This window comes from Ictalurus furcatus, chromosome 2, assembly GCF_023375685.1.
Source record: "Ictalurus furcatus strain D&B chromosome 2, Billie_1.0, whole genome shotgun sequence".
Taxonomy (NCBI): domain Eukaryota; kingdom Metazoa; phylum Chordata; class Actinopteri; order Siluriformes; family Ictaluridae; genus Ictalurus; species Ictalurus furcatus.
The window spans coordinates 3,218,573-3,241,878 of NC_071256.1; the positions used below are offsets into that span (position 1 = coordinate 3,218,573).

A 23,306-nucleotide genomic window follows, 5' to 3' on the forward strand; every position below is an offset into this window, starting at 1 on the left:
GACCAGACCAATGAGCGTCGGGTGCCCATGACCCTGTCGCCGGTTCACCGGTCCTCCTTCCTCGGACCACGTTTTACTGCATTTCGCAAAAGACCTGCCGTTTTCTACAGACGCTCTGACCCAGTCGTCTAGCCGTAACGATTCGGCCCTTGTTAAACTCGCCGGATCCTTACACTTGCCCATTTTTCCCGCTTCCAAAACGTCGACTTCGAGGACTGACCGTTCACTCGCTGCCTAATAAATATATATCCCCTACTCAACATGTACCACTGTAACGAGATAATCGACCTCGTTCACGTCGCCCGTCGGCGGTTTTAACGTCCCGGCTGAACAACGTACACCATTCCGTCCCGTCATCGTTTCTAGGAAAGCTCTCCTCGGGTTCAACTTTCTCAGCTTTAACGTGAAAGAAGGGTCAAGTACTGACAAATACGGAGGGAACGTATCTGACAGAAACAGGTCTGTAGACGTTTTAGATCGATTCGATTTCAGGCGGATCGTTGTTTATATCATTGAGGAATATTACTCATACCAGTGGAATGGGACGCTACGGTATAATCCACAATTCCAGTGAGATATTGCTCAACCCTCGCTACAGGAAAAACTTGCTCATTGACTATGAAAGATAAAAATGTGTGTGTGTGTGTGTGTGTGTGTGTGTGTGTGTGTGTGTGTGGAAATCCCTTCACAAAGTGGAATTCTATTCCCACAGTTGTAGAAAAGATGTGAAATAATCTAAAAACTATAGACTTTTATTGAATGCAACCACATCCGACCGTTTATTTATTCATTTTCCCCCAAACCGCCACAAGCATCCGGTCGTTATATAAAATATATATACATATACACCAGGTACATTTATAAACCGTATCTCGTTAAAATAGTGTGGAAATGAATAGTACAGAAACGGATTCCAATGAAATAAGAAGGTTTCCTTTGAATCCAGTCGAAGTAGTCAGGAACTTCCCTTTTCATTTATTTATTTGTTTGTTTATTTATTTATTTATTTATTTGTAACAGAGAATACCTTTTTTATCGTTAACTCCATGTGCGTTAAATTGTAAGTAAAGAAACGATGAAGCGGTTAAAAGTACTCGTCTAACTACGTCCCCTAAGTAGAAGGCGGGACGTTATTACGGACGTGACGGTACGCGTGTGAGAAAGAAGGCTTTCTATAATAATAATAATAATAATAATAATAAGGACGTCATCGAAGAGAAAGCTACAGTGTGTCACATATTTCAGCGGCGAGAATCAGAGAAAATAATACTCCTACGTCGTTTTGAAGTAATCGAAGGATAAGAGAGACATCGCCATTCGGTTGCCGTTCAATGGATTCGTTTCAGGCCTTCGGATTACATACTGTATTTCTGGCCCTGAAATGAGCTCCGCCCCCCAGCTGGAAAACAGCTGCCCGGCTCACGAGAAATATGTCGTTTCAACAGATGTCTGGCGGTTGTTTGTGGAGGAAGGCTGGAGAGAAAAACATTACAAACTGCACCTTTTAGATTTGAGTTATATGACTTTGGGCTCCACCCCTAATTACAGGAACACATCGGAGTCAGAGGTCAAGCCTCAAACTCGCACAGGTAGTACATGCGCCGGTCGCAGTAGTTGTCCCACCAGTCTCCGTCGTCGGAGGACATGGCGACGCAGTTCTCGCGTTTCCCGCCGTCGGGTTGGCTGGACAGGAAGTGCTTCCTCCACTGGAAATAGGTGACGCGCGTGCCGTCGTCGAACAGGTAGAGCCCCTCAGAGCGCAGGTCGTTAATGCCCAGCCACACGGGCCAGTTGCTACCGGGTAACGCCAGCTTCACGTACTCAGCCAGAGCCTCTTGTTCACGGCGATCTCGCGGCATCGCCATGCGTCCGCCGCGCTCCTGGCATTTCTGAGAAGCGCCGACGTAAGTGTCGTAGACACGGTACACCAGGAAGCACTTCTGGCCCACTTTCCGGCCCTTAACGCAACCTGGAACACGTTCGAAATATACTAGAAAATGATATTTCCATAACGATTGATAAAAGCTAAGTATGTTTGTGCTGCGGTTTCAGTTCACATCTCAGAGGTATTATTTTGTATCTTTGGCACCAAACAAATCAACCAGCGGTCGTTTCCGCCCACAAACCTTCCAGACGGCCGATTTCTTTGCGGTTGTCCTTGCAGAAGTTCGAGACGTCGTGGATGGAGTCCTCGACGTCGGCCACTTTGCCCTCCATCCGCAACAACCGGTCCTGCAGCTGGCTCACCTTCACGTCCAGCGTGTAATGGCCCACGTTCAGCTTATGGATGGCCTGGTCCATCGCTGCCAGCCTGGACACTGAGGCAAACCACAAAAACGCCGAGTCATCCAAGATGGAGGGGTGGATTCAGGTGTTTTAATAACAGTAGGTGTTAAAAACTCAGCTAGATGGAGGTGCTCTGAGGTAAACGGAGTGTTTTGAGCCTTGATGTGAAGTATGAGGGAGCACAGGAAGCAAGAACGTGATCATAAATCATTTTAAACCGCTAAAAAAATATTAATTATTGACGCAGTTTATTCTAAAATTATTGATATAAAATAAATATAATTCTTTTTTAAAAAGTCAGAACCAAATCCAAATGTGTAACTGGTTTTCGATTCACGATAGAATAAAGCCAGTCTGGTAATAACTCGGACGTTTACCCCCTGCTGTGCTTTGTGTTCGATGCTTCAAAGTAACCCTTTGATGGTGATTAGCATGTCGAGTGTGGCCTGTGTGCGCCTGTCTCATCACGCCTGCTCTCGGTGATGGTAAGAAACAAAAACACTACTGCTGGGTGTTTGTGTTGTGAGGAGACGCACACAAGTAGTTGTAGTTGCTCTCGTAGTCGGATTCGGCAGCCGTGGGCTCGGGTTCGGGCTCGGGTTCGGGCTCGGGTTCGGGCTCGGGCTCGGGTTCGGGCTCGGGCACGGGCTCGGGCACGGGCTCGGGCTCCTCGATGTCTGGAGTGTCTCCTCTCCCTCTCACCCAGTCACTCTGCAGTCGGAGGACACCGAACAAACACAGCGCAAATACCGCATGCTGTAAATACAGCTCTTAATACTGCACAGGAAAGACTGCTTTTAATCAGCACGACTGTAAAATACTGCATAAAAAACGAGACTGCACAGGAATTACTGCATGGTGCAAATACAGCAGGAAATATAGCGAATATACATGTAAATACTGCACGTCACAAATCTAGCTGGAGATACCGCACATTATAAACACAGCGGGAGATACCGCACATTATAAACACAGCGAGAGATACCACACATTATAAACACAGCTGGAGATACCGCACATTATAAACACAGCGGGAGATACCGCACATTATATACACAGTTGGAGATACTGCACATTATAAACACAGTTGGAGATACTGCACATTATAAACACAGCGGGAGATACCGCACATTATAAACACAGCGGGAGATACCGCACATTATAAACACAGCTGGAGATACCGCACATTATATACACAGCGGGAGATACCGCACATTATAAACAGTTGGAGATACCGCACATTATAAACACGGCGGGAGATACCGCACATTATAAACACGGCGGGAGATACCGCACATTATAAACACGGCGGGAGATACCGCACATTATAAACACAGCTGGAGATACCGCACATTATATACACAGCGGGAGATACCGCACATTATAAACAGTTGGAGATACTGCACATTATAAACACAGTGGGAGATACCGCACATTATAAACACAGCGGGAGATACCGCACATTATAAACACAGCGGGAGATACCGCACATTATAAACACAGTTGGAGATACCGCACATTATAAACAGTTGGAGATACCGCACATTATAAACACAGCGGGAGATACTGCACATTATAAACACAGCGGGAGATACTGCACATTATAAACACAGCGGGAGATACTGCACATTATAAACACAGCGGGAGATACTGCACATTATAAACACTGTTGGAGATACTGCACATTATAAACACAGTTGGAGATACTGCACATTATAAACAGTTGGAGATACTGCACATTATAAACACAGCGGGAGATACTGCACATTATAAACAGTTGGAGATACTGCACATTATATACACAGTTGGAGATACTGCACATTATAAACACAGCGGGAGATACTGCACATTATAAACACAGTTGGAGATACTGCACATTATAAACAGTTGGAGATACTGCACATTATAAACACAGCGGGAGATACTGCACATTATAAACAGTTGGAGATACTGCACATTATATACACAGTTGGAGATACTGCACATTATAAACACTGTTGGAGATACTGCACATTATAAACACAGCGGGAGATACTGCACATTATAAACACAGCGGGAGATACTGCACATTATAAACACAGTTGGAGATACTGCACATTATAAACACAGCGGGAGATACTGCACATTATAAACACAGCGGGAGATACTGCACATTATAAACACTGTTGGAGATACTGCACATTATAAACACAGTTGGAGATACTGCACATTATAAACAGTTGGAGATACTGCACATTATAAACACAGTTGGAGATACTGCACATTATAAACACAGTTGGAGATACTGCACATTATAAACAGTTGGAGATACTGCACATTATAAACACAGTTGGAGATACTGCACATTATAAACACAGCTGGAGATACTGCACATTATAAACACAGCTGGAGATACTGCACATTATAAACACAGCTGGAGATACTGCACATTATAAACACAGCGGGAGATACTGCACATTATAAACACAGCGGGAGATACTGCACATTATAAACAGCGGGAGATACTGCACATTATAAACAGTTGGAGATACTGCACATTATATACACAGTTGGAGATACTGCACATTATAAACACTGTTGGAGATACTGCACATTATAAACACAGTTGGAGATACTGCACATTATAAACACAGTTGGAGATACTGCACATTATAAACAGTTGGAGATACTGCACATTATAAACACTGTTGGAGATACTGCACATTATAAACACAGCGGGAGATACTGCACATTATATACACAGTTGGAGATACTGCACATTATAAACACAGTTGGAGATACTGCACATTATAAACACAGTTGGAGATACTGCACATTATAAACACAGTTGGAGATACTGCACATTATAAACACAGCTGGAGATACCGCACATTATAAACACAGCGGGAGATACCGCACATTATAAACACAGTTGGAGATACCGCACATTATAAACAGTTGGAGATACTGCACATTATAAACACAGCGGGAGATACTGCACATTATAAACACAGCGGGAGATACTGCACATTATAAACACAGCGGGAGATACTGCACATTATAAACACAGCGGGAGATACTGCACATTATAAACACTGTTGGAGATACTGCACATTATAAACACAGTTGGAGATACTGCACATTATAAACAGTTGGAGATACTGCACATTATAAACACAGCGGGAGATACTGCACATTATAAACAGTTGGAGATACTGCACATTATATACACAGTTGGAGATACTGCACATTATAAACACAGCGGGAGATACTGCACATTATAAACACAGTTGGAGATACTGCACATTATAAACAGTTGGAGATACTGCACATTATAAACACAGCGGGAGATACTGCACATTATAAACAGTTGGAGATACTGCACATTATATACACAGTTGGAGATACTGCACATTATAAACACTGTTGGAGATACTGCACATTATAAACACAGCGGGAGATACTGCACATTATAAACACAGCGGGAGATACTGCACATTATAAACACAGTTGGAGATACTGCACATTATAAACACAGCGGGAGATACTGCACATTATAAACACAGCGGGAGATACTGCACATTATAAACACTGTTGGAGATACTGCACATTATAAACACAGTTGGAGATACTGCACATTATAAACAGTTGGAGATACTGCACATTATAAACACAGTTGGAGATACTGCACATTATAAACACAGTTGGAGATACTGCACATTATAAACAGTTGGAGATACTGCACATTATAAACACAGTTGGAGATACTGCACATTATAAACACAGCTGGAGATACTGCACATTATAAACACAGCTGGAGATACTGCACATTATAAACACAGCTGGAGATACTGCACATTATAAACACAGCGGGAGATACTGCACATTATAAACACAGCGGGAGATACTGCACATTATAAACAGCGGGAGATACTGCACATTATAAACAGTTGGAGATACTGCACATTATATACACAGTTGGAGATACTGCACATTATAAACACTGTTGGAGATACTGCACATTATAAACACAGTTGGAGATACTGCACATTATAAACACAGTTGGAGATACTGCACATTATAAACAGTTGGAGATACTGCACATTATAAACACTGTTGGAGATACTGCACATTATAAACACAGCGGGAGATACTGCACATTATAAACAGCGGGAGATACTGCACATTATAAACACAGCTGGAGATACTGCACATTATAAACAGTTGGAGATACTGCACATTATAAACACAGCGGGAGATACTGCACATTATAAACAGTTGGAGATACTGCACATTATAAACACAGCTGGAGATACTGCACATTATAAACACAGCGGGAGATACTGCACATTATAAACACAGTTGGAGATACTGCACATTATAAACAGCTGGAGATACTGCACATTATAAACACAGCGGGAGATACTGCACATTATATACACAGTTGGAGATACTGCACATTATAAACACAGTTGGAGATACTGCACATTATAAACACAGTTGGAGATACTGCACATTATAAACACAGTTGGAGATACTGCACATTATAAACACAGCTGGAGATACCGCACATTATAAACACAGCGGGAGATACTGCACATTATAAACACAGCGGGAGATACTGCACATTATAAACAGTTGGAGATACTGCACATTATAAACACAGCGGGAGATACTGCACATTATAAACAGTTGGAGATACTGCACATTATAAACACAGCTGGAGATACTGCACATTATAAACACAGCGGGAGATACTGCACATTATAAACACAGCGGGAGATACTGCACATTATAAACAGTTGGAGATACTGCACATTATAAACACAGCGGGAGATACTGCACATTATAAACAGTTGGAGATACTGCACATTATATACACAGTTGGAGATACTGCACATTATAAACACTGTTGGAGATACTGCACATTATAAACACAGTTGGAGATACTGCACATTATAAACACAGCGGGAGATACTGCACATTATAAACAGTTGGAGATACTGCACATTATAAACACAGCTGGAGATACTGCACATTATAAACACAGCGGGAGATACTGCACATTATAAACACAGCGGGAGATACTGCACATTATAAACACAGTTGGAGATACTGCACATTATAAACACAGTTGGAGATACTGCACATTATAAACAGTTGGAGATACTGCACATTATAAACACAGTTGGAGATACTGCACATTATAAACACAGCGGGAGATACCGCACATTATAAACACAGCGGGAGATACTGCACATTATAAACACAGCGGGAGATACTGCACATTATAAACAGTTGGAGATACTGCACATTATAAACACAGCGGGAGATACTGCACATTATAAACAGTTGGAGATACTGCACATTATATACACAGTTGGGGATACTGCACATTATAAACACTGTTGGAGATACTGCACATTATAAACACAGCGGGAGATACTGCACATTATAAACACAGCGGGAGATACTGCACATTATAAACACAGTTGGAGATACTGCACATTATAAACACAGCGGGAGATACCGCACATTATAAACACAGTTGGAGATACTGCAAAATAAATACTGCACATTATAAACACAGCGGGAGATACTGCACATTATAAACACAGGAAATACTGCAAAAGAAATACTGCATTTAGCAAATTCTACATAATATACACAAACACACGTGAATACTGCCCAAGAAACATTGCGTATTGTAAATCCAGCTGTGAATACCGTGCAAGGAATACTGCGTGCTGTAAACACAGTTAGACGCACGACAAGGAAAACTGGATAAGAAATGCCTTTGTCAGTACCGCTGTAAATACTGTACACGACGTCTTCCAAACACACCTGTAAAACACTCGCTGGGAAAACACTGTTGTTCATACCGTTCCAAAATCTGCAGTAAATACAACACCGCAAATACTTTACACTGGAAATGCAGGTGCAAGTATTTTAAATCTATATCATTATAACACTTTTATTCATCCTTACAGATTTACAAAAAAAACCAACAAACAAACAGGAAATGTATGAATCAATTCCTGTGTTATTTCTAAGCAGATGAATGCATCACTGTACATGCATCATCACCACTGTATAGCTGCTATGCATCTAGTAGATCATTGGATCGTTTTCCTATCGGATTTGAGACGACCCGGTGGCGTTTACGTAAAAGTCTCACCTGGATATCCTGAGCGGTCCGGTCCTGCCCGAGAGCGGTGCTGTTTCCTTCGGTCTCAGCCCAGGACACGCACGGCAATGCCAACGCAGCAAGCAGGAGCACAGCTAACCCCATCTTCTCCTCTCTCTCTCTCGGTCTGAACTTTCTGTCTCTTTGTGCTGCTCGCTTGCTCGCTCTGTCCTGACTGATCTTGTCCAACAACAGGAAACTCTTTTCCCACCTCCCACTTCCACGGGTCGTTTTAACTCTCTCTCTCTCTCTCTCTCTCTCTCTCTCTTTGTTGCACACTCTCAAAAACTCTTATTCATTCATCTGTAAACAAACAAAAAAAAAACACACCGAAGAAACAACAAAAAAAAACCCTTGGGCTTGTCTTGTTGGAACAAAACCCGTTCTAATGTGTAAAATCTTCCAGTGCTTCCTGAAGCAGGTTGTAATGAGTGTGTGTGTGTGTGTGTGTGTGTGTGTGAGAGAGAGAGAGAGAGAGAGAGAGAGAGAGAGCGAGCAAGCAGCTCAGTTTCCTTTAAGCATGGAAGGAATTCAGAGCACCGGCCGGGGCCACACAAAATGCTCCCATTCTTTCTCCGGTGTTTGGATGAGACTGGAGGATGGAGGCGTGGAGTCTGGCCTCGAGTCCCCGAGTCGTTCCCTTTTCATTACACAACTACAGTTCATTTCACTAAAACCCGTCCCAGATGAGAATAAACACTGTACTCAAAGAGCAGTCTTTTACACACGGCTCCTGAAGCTTAACAAACTCTTCGGTCGTGGGGGTTTTTCCCCTCCGGGCGTACGTCTCATGTACTGTATTTACAGCTGAACAGATTCCTGTCTGTTGAGGAGCAGGCTAGGTTCTCTGCCATCCGGGCTACAATATACTAAATCTCACAAGCAATAAATCCAGCTGCTCAAAACGACCATATTCTTTAACAACGTTACAGTACATTACCTCAAAATACACCTTTTTTTTTTTTTTATTAAAAAAAATATATATTGGCACCTTTCCAAGACATTCCAACTTTTGGAAGCAAAAAATGCAGAACTTTTAATAAACCCCCAAACTGATAAATACATTCATTGAATAGATTTTAAAAATAAAAAATGATATTGCATACAACAACATACGTGGCAAAATTATTGGCACCCCCGCATCATATTGAACGCAGTTGGAGAAGTATTTGAAGCAGGACATGCGGCGAAGAAGTACTCTACTAATAAAACGTGACAAAAAAAAAAATTGCCTGTAATGAGAATCCGTGAGCATTATGACGTCATCCGTTTTAGAGAACTTGACACTGATGGGTCGAAACAAAACCTGCACTACACGGCTTTGCTCTACTGTATGTTTAGGCTCAAAATTACCCGTTGATTTGGTCGCCATCTGGTGGACCCAAAGAGAAATGCATACAATTGACGTCATCTTTCTCTTGCATGAACAATATCAGTTGCTCAGCTCTGTTTTGGATACTTAAAGGTTTATTTTCCTCATCTTTAGCCATTTTAATGGGCCGCAAAAATCGGCTTATAGATTGGCAAAATATCAAAAATATATAATATAATTTCTTCCCTTACTCCACATGTACATCCTCAATTCCAAAAAAGCTGGGACGCCGTGTGAGATGGAAATAAAAACAGAATGTGATGATTTGCAAATCTCATAAACCCATATGGTATTTATAATAGGACATAGAAAACGTATCAAATGTTTAAACTGAGGAACTGTACCGTTTTAACGGGAAAAAAATAAGGTCGTTTTGAATTTGAGGGCCGCAACACGTCTCAAAAAAGTTGGCAAAAAAAGTAAGTGTTACTGGGATTGTTGCAAAATCTTTTTCTGTTTCAAACCCTCATTTTAATTTGGTATTATTCCTCCCTCCAGGACACACATCCAAAAGTCTGATTCTGGAACATCTTAACAGGTAGTGATGGGAATTTCAGCTCTATTCAGTGAGTCAGATCATTTGACTCATCAAAAAAAGAGTCGATATACTTTATATATACAGTATATAAAGACTTGTAACCAATAGCATGTTGTAACATACAGCTGAGAGTCAAACACACGACTCACGAACAGCTCAGATGCTGAAAAGAGGTTTTGATGTATGTCGAGTCGACTCTCTAACATCACCTAAAAGAACTGAATCAAAGAGCCGACTCTTGCTCAAATGACACATCACTAGTCACACCATCTTTTTTTTTTTTTTCCCAGATAATTTGGTTCAGCTCGTCAGTAAGACTCGACTCACTGCCAATTCTTTTCCTAAACCGGGCAAGTTTGCGATGTTATGACTGATGTTTGGTTTTTATCTCGTTTATTTGATTAAATGCGACTAAAAAAGCCATTGCCTTAACCTTAAAAAAAAGAAGAAGAAGAAGAAGAAGAAGAAGAAAAGAGTCATATACGTGAGTCGGCGCTCCGCAATCGGCTCCGAATCAAAGAGCCGACTCACTCGCAAACGAAGCAATCAAGGAAGGAGACAATGAGAGAAAATGCAAGTATTGTTTTGAGATCATAAATACATTATTTAACACGGGTCCCACGAGTGCAATACATGATCATGACACGATACAAGGCATAAACGACAGGAAGTGTATCAAAAAAGTCTAGAAAACCACTGTAGTGTAAAATGCGCCATTTTGTTTTGTTTTTAAAAACCATGCTAATCTTCCCTCCTTTCAGTAACTCGATAACTACTGTCTAAAGCATTGCAGCACTAGTACTCAGGTCTAAATAACAAAAGTTGAAGGAAAAAAAAAAAATGAAAGAAAAGAAAAGGAACTGCAGAAGACAAGGCACAACGTCAGAACAGCCTCTTTAGCTAAAATGCTAACATGCCGACAAGCTGGTGCAGGCTAGCTAGCATCACACGATCACGTTACACATCGTATTCTGTCAATATAACCTTTTTAAACTTTTGTTTTTGGGTTGTAATCGTTGTTCCTTCATCGTTACCCATCTGTTATTGCCGTATTGTGAATACATTCGTATTTTTATGCTCAGCTACTAGATTTAAAGCTACAATCAGTACTAGGTTTTTCTCCAGAGAGTTACTGCTATGATCGTAAGCACAATTATGTTACCGAGTGCCCTAAAGTTGAATTAAAAGGGTACTTTGACCAAAAATTTGACTCCAAACGTAATCAACCAGACATTTCGTATTTGGTGTCCGAAGTTCGCTTCTTTAGTTTTGCCGCAAAACTTGCGAGGCTAATAAACGACAAGAGTATAGCTACCACTTCAGCGTCACACACACTCGCACACGCCTCAAAGACGTCATGATGTTATAATATAAAAGTAATGATTGATTCTAAACTGCTACCGTTACTCGTGTTATATCCACCTGTGCAAAATAAAGAAAGCAAACTTAATTCGCACACCAAACCCCTGCTGAGGAAAAAAAAAAAAAAACCACAATAGAAACCCTCATAGAATTTGTAATGGTTTTAATGGGAATAGTACTGGTTTTAACGGTCCCTCTGGGTCTCTAATGGTAACCTGTTGGTGGCATGTTATGTCTAGAGGATACCACTGAGAACCAATAATGGTAATGGTTTTAATAGCAGTTGGTTTGTAATTGTATTTGTAGTGGAACCCGTTAGAATTTCTGTAATGGTTTCTACTGGGGTTTTTTTTTTCCCCCCGCCCCAGCAGGGATGTCTTTTAGTGTTAGTGCCCAAAGTATTCCTTAAAGTAGAGTAACACTAATTAATCTACATGCAGCAGCAGTTCAGCTCTATGAGATACCAATTGTAGCTTTATTAAAGGTTCTAAGATGTGGGTTTATCTGTAACGGTTGTGTTATGTGTGTGTGTGTGTGTGTGTGTGTGTGTGTGTGTAGGATGGAGGAAGAGGAGGTCCTGTCGTCTGGAATGGATCCGCTGCTTGAGGCCACGTTCCGATGTTACCAGTTGTCCAAAAAGTCGAAGCCGGTCTTCAGGATGGCGCTGCTCGTGTTGTACTGCAATAGAGAGAATAGAAGAGAACACTTTTGGCTACTTGTTACTCTGCGGTTTGTATTCTGACGCTGTAATATCACAAAAGACCTGAAGTAACCCCCGCGTGTCGGAGCTGAGGAACCGACGCTGACTCAACTGGGGTTTAGTACAGGAAGCGAAACGCGGGTTATGAGTACGTGTAACTCTCAGCTGTGCGCTTAACTTATCCGACATTTCCGCAAGTCTAAAAACGTCCTCTAAATATATTTCCGTTTCTATAGGAACGACTCATTTACCGAGACTAACGCTAAACAGATTCAAAAAGGTGTTGTTATTTGACAAAGCATAACGAATCTAATCGATATTGTTTATTTAATGTTTATCCTTGCTGAAAATTTGTTTTTGTAATGGTTAGAATGGGAATTGTATTGGTTTTAATGGAAACTGTAACCGTCTCGATGGGTTTCTACTGATAATTTGTCTGCTATCGGTGGCATGTTATGTCTAGTGGACACCCATGGTAAGGGGAATGGTTTTAATAGTTAGCTGATGGTATTTGTAGTGGAAACCATTAGAATCTCTGTGATGGTTTCTATTGTTTTGTTTGTTTTTTTTTCCCCCCAGCAGGGATGGAAGGAGTCTCCAGTGTCAGTTGTTTGTAACCACCACTGGAAAGTCTTCAGGACGGAAGAGTTTAGAATAACGTAAGAAGCTGTGTTTGTTTTTTTTTTGTCTGGCGAGAGAACGGAGGAATAAAACACTTCAGGACATGCTGTTAGAGAGCAATAATTATCTTCAGGGCGGTAAGAGTGACTCGGGTTCATCGCACCATCCTGTCGTCGATTATTATTCCGGTAACAGCACGCCTCCGAGTGTTGTATTCCTTACGTAACGCATGGCGAATGCACGACACAAAAAGGCTTGTAGCTTCGTTCCGTTTGGATTTACTTGTGAAAACGTGGGGCTTCCAGTTTGCATTTTGTCTTCCTTCTCTCTGTCTTTCGTCGACGCCGATGGTGCTTTGGTGCCCAGGCCGGGACTGAAGACATCATCCAGAGTGGTGCTGACGGACGGCAGCGTGCTCTGAGATCTCTCCCAGCCTCCTAGTGGTGCAGCAGGTGCTGGGGTAACACTCAGAGGTACCGGGTTCACACTCAGGGGTGCCGGGGTCACGCTGATGGGTGCAGGAGGGGGAGGAGCCGGCGGTTTAGACACTCTCGGTTTGACAGGACGCGGCGCGGCAGGTTCCTGCGCTTCTCTGGATCCAGAGTCAGACCTCAGGTACGACGGCAGCGGCTTCTCTCCTTTCTCCATCGACTTGATCTGACTGGGCGTGAGCGACTGGAAGTCTGCCTTCTCGCCCTCCAGGCGTGACCTCTCGGCGCTCAGCTTCCAGAAAGCGGACTCCTCGTCACGGCGCACCGATCCCGAGCCCTCGATCCCGGGCAGCTTGCTGCTCTGAGATGTTTTGGGTTTGGATTCGGTCACGGACGAAGACGAAGACGAGACGGGTTCGGAAGTGCCGGTGATCACACTGAATTCCAGCTGACTCTGTATGGAAGAAAAAAAAAAAGATTCACCATGTTTACAAGAACTACGCAATGTGGGCCAGTGATTATTTTTAGTCGTAGCGGCCTACATACTTTGGTCTCCCAAGAAAAGGGCGCAGAATGTTCGTCCTGCCAAGTCAGATCCTAGACAGAAAGAAGGAAAGAAAATGTCATTCTTAAGCAATATAATTACACCGAAACTTTTATGACACCTTATTTTATTTTTGTCTTTAGCTTTAAAAGCCATGCTCTGAAAATGATTAACTCTAAGAAACAACAACAAAAAACAACCCTTAAACAAATAAAAACACTAAGCAAAACAATAAAATCACTATTCTGAAACGTCGTATTTAAGACTCAGAGTGCGGTTCAATTCCAAATGTCTCCAAACGCACTGCATAGGTGGCCTACATAGTGTATAGGAATAATATAAACTCCGCCCTATCCAGTGCACTCCATGTTCACTACTAAGGCATTTGGGATTCAGCCAATGACATCAAGCTGTCAAAAACCGCAACGCAAACTTGACACTCCAACAAACCAACAAACAAACAAACAAACAAACAAACAAACAAACAAACCAACAAACAAACAAACAAATAAACAACCGTAAGTACAAGCATAAAGTAACAACAAATACTGACCTCCTCTCCGAAGTGGACTATTTTTTGCCCGGTTTGGATCAGCATTTTGGGATAACACACCAGTTCTTCGCGGTCCATTCGGTGCATAGCGTAGCGAGCGCGGATCTTCGGCTCCATCATCCCGTCGTCGATGGCCGTGTCCTGTTCGGCCGGAGACATGTCCTCCCAGGCCGAGCCGTACTTCTCCTTAATCTTCTCCCTTTCCTGCATTATCTTCCTGGCCATGGAGTTGATAGAGCTGAAGTACTCGTTCTTTTTCGCCTCGGTGAGGCTCGCATCAGCCACGGCTCCGTTCATCGCCGTGGCGGCCATTTTCTCCACAGCTGGGATGTAGAGGGAAACAGGCAGTGACGTCAACACGGGCGAGGGGCGTGGCTAGGAATTCCTGTAGTCCATGGCAACCACGCCCAAATTCCATAGCTTCCATAGCAAAATCTTCCTTGTTTTTTATTGTTGAGTCTGTTTAGGAATAAATAATAGGAAAATAATCCACAACAAAGTGCTGTGATGAAGCAGAGTTACTGTTACCACCTCGAAGTTGATTATTTACCAATAACAGCACGTCTTGAAGTGTTTTATTCCTCTTATACAACAACGATGTGCCAAGTACAATTTTTAATGATAATGAATGACATGGTGTACGTTTTGTCCATTTATCGTTACATTTAATGCTGTGGAACATCTACGAAACCGGTTAGATCCTGTTCTCACTTACGTTATAGCAGCTATATACAGTGGTTTCCTCTTGTTCTCTCTCTCTCACTCTCTCGCTCTCTCGACAGTCCTCCATCATGAAGGCTTTCCAAAATATTGGAAATGTTACAGCGTTATAAAACGCTGACACTCTTCCAAACATGTTAAACATATCCATATAGAAAACTTCACCATATCAACCATTACGCATATATATTTCTTTTCAAACATATGTATATATATATATGGAGGGTTGGGGATTCGATTCCCACCGTGGCCCTGTGTGTGCAGAGTGTGCATGTTCTCTCTCTGCTGTGGGGGTTTCCTCCGGGTACTCCGGTTTCCTCCCCCAGTCCAAAGACATGCATGGTATACTGATTGGCGTGTCTAAAGTGTCCGTAGTGTATGAATGTGTGTGTGAGTGTGTATGTGATTGTGCCCGGTGATGGATTGCACCCTGTCCAGGGTGTACCCCGCCTTGTGCCCGATGCTCCCTGGGATAGGCTCCAGGTTCCCCGCGACCCTGTAGGATAAGCGGTATAGAACATGGATGGATGTATATCTGGAGCAGAACCCATACAAATACGAGTTACTGTTAGTCTTACTGTTATAGAAAATTAACCAACTTCTGACCAATCAGATTTGAGAATTCAGTAGCGCTGTAGTACAAGCCTAATGATCTCATTCTTACTTTAATATTCTTTATACCAACTTAAAGATCAGCTTGTCATATTACTGATTAACTGAAAGGGTTATCTCCTTTGTTACAGCTTTTAATCGGATTGCTGACACTGGAGACTCCTTCTGTAAATAAACCATAAACCACTTATTATTATTATTATTATTATTATTATTATTATTATACATTTTTTTTGTTTAATGTTCATGTTTAATAACAAAACAGTTTATATATGTTTATTCTGTTATTCATCCTCTCTCCTGAAGACTTCCTCATGGCAGGAAGTCCATGTATTACAACCCAGCGTATTAATATAAACCTTACAACCGGAACTACTTTCAGAGCTGACCAATGAGAACAGAGAATTCAAGGAGTCTACAGAATATAAGGAAGTGAATGAATCAATGAATGACGTAATACGTCAATAAATGAAATAACGTAACATATTTAATATAAATTTATAACAATTCATAACAACCGAATATAAATAAAGAGCACATCTAATGCATTCCCAGGTTATTTGTTTTAAACAACAACAACAATTACGCTGATTTGAGAAACAGCTATTTTGAAATCTCGCGAGATTTCCTCACTTCCGCCTGGAATGATGTTTTTGTTCTGGCTTTTATTATTTTTTTTAAATCTTCCTTTCCTTCTCGGCAGGTGACAGGAGGTTGGCTTGCTGCAGGCTGGTGGCGATGCCTTAATCAGGATGATATCGCAGAGGGAAAGAGGCGAACTGGCTCGATTTTACACGGTTACAGACCCGAAAAAGCACGAAAAGGGATACACGGTTTATAAAGTCACAGCCAGGGTGAGTCTCTTCTGTTGCGCGCTTACGACGAGCTCTTTAGACAACCTAGCAACAACAACAACACGGAATACTCTAGAATGATCATGCTGCTTTGAGAAGTGTCAGTAATTGAACAGAATATATATTTATATATTTTAAATAGCTAATCAGATTATTGTGTTTTTTTTTATATATATATATATATATTTTTTTTTTTATTATTGCAGCTGTATTATTTTCCCCATCCGTTTTCTGGCAAATCCCGGTGATTTGTTAGTAATATCCGTGTTCTGTATTAGGATTGGCTGGGCGGCGTGAGCGTGCGGTTTCTTAGCCAATCGCAACGCAGAAGGCGGGATTTATTATGTCCGAATGCGGATAGAGAAACATCTTGACAAAATATCTTTTGTCATTTCTGTTCTCTCTCATATAGTTTTCACTTTTTACAGTTGCTGTTTATTTTCCAAAGATATTTTGTATGGAATTGCTTTGAAACATTTGATTGTAATAACGCTAATAACCTAATATGTTAATTTATGTGATTGATTGATTTGAATATTGTCTAATCAGAGTCAGTGGATCAGGCCATATTGAACTGAGAGAGAGAGATATGAAAGTTATTCAGTCAGCACTGTGTTAATGTAACTCAGAGGGAAATATTGTAAGCCTGATTGTGAAACTGGAGCAGCTTTGGAGGATTTTGAAATGATTTGGAAAACACCCAAGATGCTTTGTTTTAGTTAAAAAAAAACAACAACAACATTGAAGCGCTCATTCCTGAGCTTAGAAATCATTTAAAAAAAAAAAAAAAACAACCTTTAAAACCTCAAATTTCTAACGTAAGGTACAATTTTCCTCAAGATCCGACACGTCGTGCGTTCTTGAGCTGCTTTTCTGCTCACCACGGTTGCAAAGAGTGATTGCTTGGATCACCGTGGCCGGTCCTGTCAGATTGAACCGGTTTATTCTTTTCCTTTCGTTAAAATGTCCAAATTAAAGCGTAAGACGCTGACATTATGACTTCCGAGAGAACCGTGATGTTTAAGAACCGATATTTAAGAACTGAAATATTCCCTCCCCCCATGAAAATGCAATCTGGTTCAGTTTGTTCTGTGATCGTAGACGCTTGCGTATCGAAGGAAGTGTTTCTGCATTTCTGAGACTTTGGCTAAATATATACAGTACGTGTCGCGTACCAGTCAAAAGTTTGGACCCCCTCGACTATATGTTTGAACGAAAGATTATGGTTGAGATGAGCTTTTACGGCCAATGATGAAATTCGCCGTGAAATTAGGTAAGTTTAAAACTAGTTAGTTAGCGATTTACTAATAAGTATTAATGAAATCAAATTACAAAAAACAAGTATCCTTTTATTTTGAATTTCAACATATAATTCTAAAATAGTTCCACGCACGTCGTGCTCGCTGCATAACGCGACGAGTGTTATGTCATGCCGTTAACGTCTTCATTATCATCGTAATAATAAAACAGGAATACTGCACATTCTTAAAGCCCCGAGTGTCTACTTTCAGTACGCCAGTGGTTTCTTTCTTTTTAGAGGACAATTCCGTATTGTTGTATCGGCTAGGCCCGATTTCTCAGCTTCAAAACGGCTTGCTTTTCTCCCATAGACAGCTCTCCGATCTTTATGTCGGTTTATCCTTTTTAACAACAGATGCAGTCTTCACAGGTGAAACTGCAGGCTCAAACCAAGAGTAGATTTTCAGCACTATTTGTTGTTTAAACAATCGATCTAACAGGACACACCTGGGCAAGAAAAAAACAAACAGCTGTCAGTCACATGTTCCAGTCTTATCCAAACGTGTTATGATGTTTAACTTGTCTACATATAAATACTAGGAAATTAATGCTGAAATTCTGAACTCTCTTATCATATATATATATATATATATGTGTGTGTGTGTGTGTGTGTGTGTGTGTGTGTGTGTGTGTGTGTGTGTGTATAGCTACATCTCTATATACAGAACAGTACTCGATTCACTGATTCGTGTGTGTGTGTGTGAACTCCATCGCAATGCGTATAAAGTCATCATTGTTCGGTTCCTCCTCGTATCCCCTTCCCACTTTGACACACACACACACACACATACACACACACTCTGAACACAGCCTCCTGACTGAGAGGCACACCTATGCCCACTCACTTCTAATAAAAATAAATCTTTCTTCTTTTATCCATCACAACTTTAGTTTTTTATTCCAGAAAGTTCTTTAATACATTTTTTTTTTGGTCAGAATTTTCCAGAACATGTCTCGCTGACATTGGGACAGACCTTCATGACTGATTCTCATTTGCTGTTCTTTTTCCAGATCATCTCGAGGAAGAATCCCGAAGACGTACAGGAGGTGAGATCACTTCTACCTGTATTATAGATTTATTATAATAATAATAATAATAATAATAATAAGCAAAGTCATGTAGATGTGCGACTCGCTAAAGATGTAGTGAGAAGAGCGAGTGAGAGGAATGTGAAGCTCGATGATTGGATTAAACACTCTGTGTCATGCTGTTAGAGGAAAATCACCACCACCACTATGAAGTTGATTTAGTTTCCTGTTCCGGCTCATCCTGAAGTGTTTTATTCCTCTTAAACCACAGCAAATTGTAATGAATACAATTCCCGTTAATTAAAGAATGACATCAGTGTTGTCATTTGTTTATTTTTATCCATTTATAGTTCCAGTCATTCTCTCTCTTCTTTGTCCCCCCCCCCCCCCCTTTAAAGTTAAACTAAACGACATACTGACCGTTCGAAAGCGCTGACACTGGAGACTCCTTCCATTAATGTTAAATAAACGTCTCCTTCCAGACGTTACAAATTCACCATGTCAGCAACCTACACGCCTTTTCTGTCGTTACTATAGGCACGTTAAAGTGTTAGAAGTAGTGATTTTCTAGAAAATTAAATCAACACCTTCTGACCAATCAGAGTGGAGAGTTCGACAGCGCCGTGATGTGACGATGATCAAACGATCCCTTCAGTAATTCAATCACCTTTTGTCACTTTTGTCTTTTCTTTTCTTTTTTTTCCTTTTTTTTTTTAAGGTTTGATGCCACAGTAAAACGGTTACTGCGAGTGCTTGAAAGTTTGTGAACCCTCTGCAATTCTTCTATACCTCTGCATCAATATAACCTAAAATATCAGAGTTCTTCAGGTCATATTTTGAATCGTAATATTGGATCATGTTCCTCAACAAATAAGTGAGCAAGTATAATATTTTTGTCTCATTTATTGAATTGGGTTCTCTTCGTGTACTTTTAGTGCGAACATCTGATGATGTTTTAGGTCATGTTTATGCAGATACTGTATCTAGAACGTTCTAAAGGGTTCACAAACTTTCAAGCGCCACTGTAAATGTATAGATTTTATGTTTTTAAAAAAATTTATTTACATTCAGTCAGTTTCACAAATCCTCGGTGTTCAAGAAAACAACACAAGTCCAGCGTCCAGCCCAAAACTTACTCATTACCATTGAGTCATGATCGACTTGGAAAGTCCATGGACATACACACACACACACACACACACACACACACACACACACAAAACAAGAAGTATACGGGTCCTAATTTGGCAGGCATGATCTCATTTAGTGCCTTAATGCAGCCTGAAAAAGGAGTAGCCCAAACACACACCCACACACACACACAAACACACACACAGCTTGACCATTGGGCTCTGAGTGTGTGTTATTCCCCCCCCTCGTATCTGATGTTTTTTTTTCTCTTGCTCGAACCTCTACACTGCCGTTAATCCCGATCTTGCTCAATATTGGATTACGGAGGAATTATTTGATTGGCTCTCGGGAATGAGGAGGAGGAGTTTGGAGAGAGGGAGGGGTGGGATTTCTCTCCATGATGAAAGGAGAATGTGAGAGACAAGACGTCTTGCATGCGCTGATCTCTGTCTCTGTGTTGGTGTAGATCACAGTGTGGAAGCGCTACAGCGACTTTAAGAAGCTGCACAAAGATCTGTGGCAGATCCACAAAAACCTCTACAGACAGTCCGAGCTCTTCCCTCCGTTTGCCAAGGCCAAAGTCTTCGGTAAGTTACTTGTGTGTGTGTGTGTGTGTGTGTGTGTTAGAATCTATCAGGTATGTCTACGATACACAATATGCATCATGATATATTATAGGTTTATGAACGGATTAGCAGCCATACTGTAAAGTGTTGCACTACATAGGGTCCTGCACTGCCATTTTTTTTTTTTTTGTTATGCCCTATGTAGTGAGCATATGTAGTGAACAGGAAGCCATTTTGGATTCATCCTAACTGTAACTCGAGCTAAAAAAAAAAAATTCAGATACAAGACAATATTATTGCGTGTAAATAAATAAATAAAAGCAACATACATACTGTGTATAGATAATCTTTTCGCTAAAATTATATCACTTTTTGCTTAAGAAATACAAGCTGTTATATTCCCCGATTCAGAAAAAGATGGGACGGTATGGAAAATGCAAAAAACGAAGAGAGTGTACTATATTGAGAACACATTATTGACACGTTATTTGATGTTTTAGTTTGTGAATTGAATACATTTTTGAGAATATACACTCGTTTCAAATCTGACGATTGCAACAGACTCGAAAAAAGTTGGGACACTCGAGTGTTTAGCGCTGTGTAACATCACCTTTTTAAAAACAAATTAAATAAAATAACACTTATTAAGCGTTTGGGTGCTGAGTGAAGACACCAGGTGGTTAAGTGTAGCAAGAGGAATTTCCCACCATTCAGCTGAGCGACTGTACGAAGCCTCCGTCGCAGTATTTTGCGCTTCGTAATGCGCCACACGTTCTCAATCGGAGACGGGTCAGGACTGCAAGAACCCACACGCTCTGCTTACGCAACCATGCGCTTGTAATCGGTGCAGAATGTGGTTTGGTGTTGTCCTGCTCTGGATGGAAGCACATGTTGCTCCAGAATGTGTACGGATCTTTCTGCATCTTCTCACGAGATGTGTAAGTTACCCATGCCATGTGATGAAGAGTAATTACAGGGAATGAAACATGTTTACTCATACTGTGTTTGAAAGAAAACTACACGCACTGTTCAGAGTGTGTATTTGTGTGTGTGTGTGTGTGTGTGTGTGTGTGTAAATCCAGGCAGGTTTGATGAGTGTGTGATCGAGGAGAGGAGGCAGTGTTCAGAGGATCTGCTACAGTTCAGTGCTAATATTCCAGCTCTCTACGCTAGCCAGTATATACAGGACTTCTTTAAGGTACACAGACACACACACACACACACACACACACACATACATATTTATGCTTGAGGTTTACTGCTGTTATGTGACCACATGCACTTGCTCACGGACCAGTTATGCAGGACTCGTTTGTTCCACTCATTAACTTCTTGAAGATACACACCCTTACGGACATAGCAAGATTAGGTACACACGTATGGTTTCTCTGACTCTCTCTGTCTCACGCACACACACACACACGCACTCACAGACATACATGATCACACTTCACTCACTTCCTGCATTCGAGTTTCTATTACGCTCACTCTTTAGGCTTTTCACAATAAACATAGTGGGTGATTTCACAACACCAGTGTGTGTGTGTATGTATGTATGTATGTGTATATCTGTATGTTCTATTCATATTATATTTAACAAAGATATATTTTTTGATAAACTTGTGTATTGTTTGATATCAATGAGAGCAGAGTATTTCTGTAAATTTTTATGAACAAAAGATCAAAAGGTTGAACAATAAAGACAATTTTTCGCATTTTGTGTGTGTGGTTTTGTCCAGGACGGAGAGGTGCAGGACGGTTCCGAGCTCATCGGGCCGGCAGAACCCTTTTCTGACTTCTTAGCCGACAGCCAATCAGACAGCAGCTCTGAAGGTGTGTATTGGGCTTTAATGTGGCTGAAATTTGCCAGGAGTTGTCATGTGTTTTTTATTAAAAGGAAGAGTGACCACCTGAGGGCGCTCTCACGCCACACTGAAGAAAAGAAAACAGGAAATGTGAACCACACAGTGTAGCAGTGTTTCCTGTCTACTACATACTATTTCTCATGTCAGTATGATATAATAAACAGGTGTCTTTAGGTTGCTGAACTTTTTCTTTTTGCAAATTATTATTTGAATGTTATATTTTCTTGAGCTTAACTTCTTTGATCCTTAGTAGGTGTTGTTTATGATTATGGGTATTTATGTAAAGCATTTGGAGATTTTGGATTCAAAGTAAAGATTATTATATAGACATACATGTACGGATATTATTATTATTATTATTATTATTATTATTATTAAAGGGTCATGTGGCTAGCAGTCAGTGAAATTCATTTGTTAGTTTCTTCAGATTTACCTCAGATATTCCTCAGGTTTACCTCATATATTCCTCAGGTTTACTTTAGGTTTACCTCAGATATTCCTCAGGTTTACTTCAGATATTCCTCAGGTTCACCTCAGATATTCCTCAGGTTCACCTCAGATATTCCTCAGGTTCACCTCAGATATTCCTCAGGTTCACCTCAGATATTCCTCAGGTTTACCTCAGATATTCCTCAGGTTTACCTCAGATATTCCCCA

At 41.0% G+C, this 23,306-nt stretch overlaps 3 protein-coding genes across 4 annotated transcripts in view; 1 reads left to right on the forward strand and 2 right to left on the reverse strand.

Annotated features, from left to right (window-relative positions):
- Nucleotides 1-736: 736 nt before the first annotated feature.
- Nucleotides 737-9,221, reverse strand: clec11a (C-type lectin domain containing 11A). The gene is made up of 4 exons (XM_053643576.1): nt 8,444-9,221; nt 2,823-2,997; nt 2,127-2,318; nt 737-1,969 (listed from the first exon to the last, which is right to left on the reverse strand). The coding sequence occupies exons 1-4, from the start codon at nt 8,555-8,557 to the stop codon at nt 1,569-1,571; spliced, it is 882 nt and encodes a 293-aa protein (XP_053499551.1). The 5' UTR covers nt 8,558-9,221; the 3' UTR covers nt 737-1,568.
- A 2,649-nt stretch (nt 9,222-11,870) lies between these two features.
- c2h1orf198 (chromosome 2 C1orf198 homolog) lies at nt 11,871-14,920 on the reverse strand. Its single transcript, XM_053643562.1, has 4 exons — nt 14,574-14,920; nt 14,023-14,073; nt 13,328-13,930; nt 11,871-12,402 (listed from the first exon to the last, which is right to left on the reverse strand). Exons 1-4 carry the CDS (start codon nt 14,883-14,885, stop codon nt 12,346-12,348), a joined length of 1,023 nt encoding a protein of 340 aa, XP_053499537.1. The 5' UTR covers nt 14,886-14,920; the 3' UTR covers nt 11,871-12,345.
- rps6kc1 (ribosomal protein S6 kinase polypeptide 1) overlaps nt 12,347-23,306 on the forward strand; it is a 39,632-nt gene continuing 28,672 nt past the window's right edge. Inside the window, exons 1-7 of one of the 2 annotated variants that reach the window (XM_053643530.1) lie at nt 12,347-12,453; nt 13,007-13,083; nt 16,609-16,759; nt 19,070-19,105; nt 20,685-20,805; nt 21,867-21,982; nt 22,524-22,617. In XM_053643530.1, the coding sequence (XP_053499505.1) occupies nt 16,658-16,759; nt 19,070-19,105; nt 20,685-20,805; nt 21,867-21,982; nt 22,524-22,617 (469 nt within the window). In that variant the 5' untranslated portion in view covers nt 12,347-12,453; nt 13,007-13,083; nt 16,609-16,657. The other variant, XM_053643538.1, reaches the window with a different exon arrangement.

Bases quoted from the DNA above. Each gene is read 5' to 3' on its own strand.
- clec11a (XM_053643576.1), bottom strand. From the start codon at position 8,557: ATGGGGTTAGCTGTGCTCCTGCTTGCTGCGTTGGCATTGCCGTGCGTG. The intron at 2,998-8,443 runs GTGAGACTTTTA...CTCCGACTGCAG, and splicing joins GGACCGCTCAGGATATCCAG to AGTGACTGGGTGAGAGGGAG. The intron at 2,319-2,822 runs GTGCGTCTCCTC...GGTTTGCCTCAG, and splicing joins GAGCAACTACAACTACTTGT to TGTCCAGGCTGGCAGCGATG.
- c2h1orf198 (XM_053643562.1), bottom strand. From the start codon at position 14,885: ATGGCCGCCACGGCGATGAACGGAGCCGTGGCTGATGCGAGCCTCACC. The intron at 13,931-14,022 runs GTATGTAGGCCG...TCTTCCATACAG, and splicing joins CCTTTTCTTGGGAGACCAAA to AGTCAGCTGGAATTCAGTGT. The intron at 12,403-13,327 runs GTAAATCCAAAC...TCTCTATTGCAG, and splicing joins GAAGCCCCACGTTTTCACAA to TACAACACGAGCAGCGCCAT.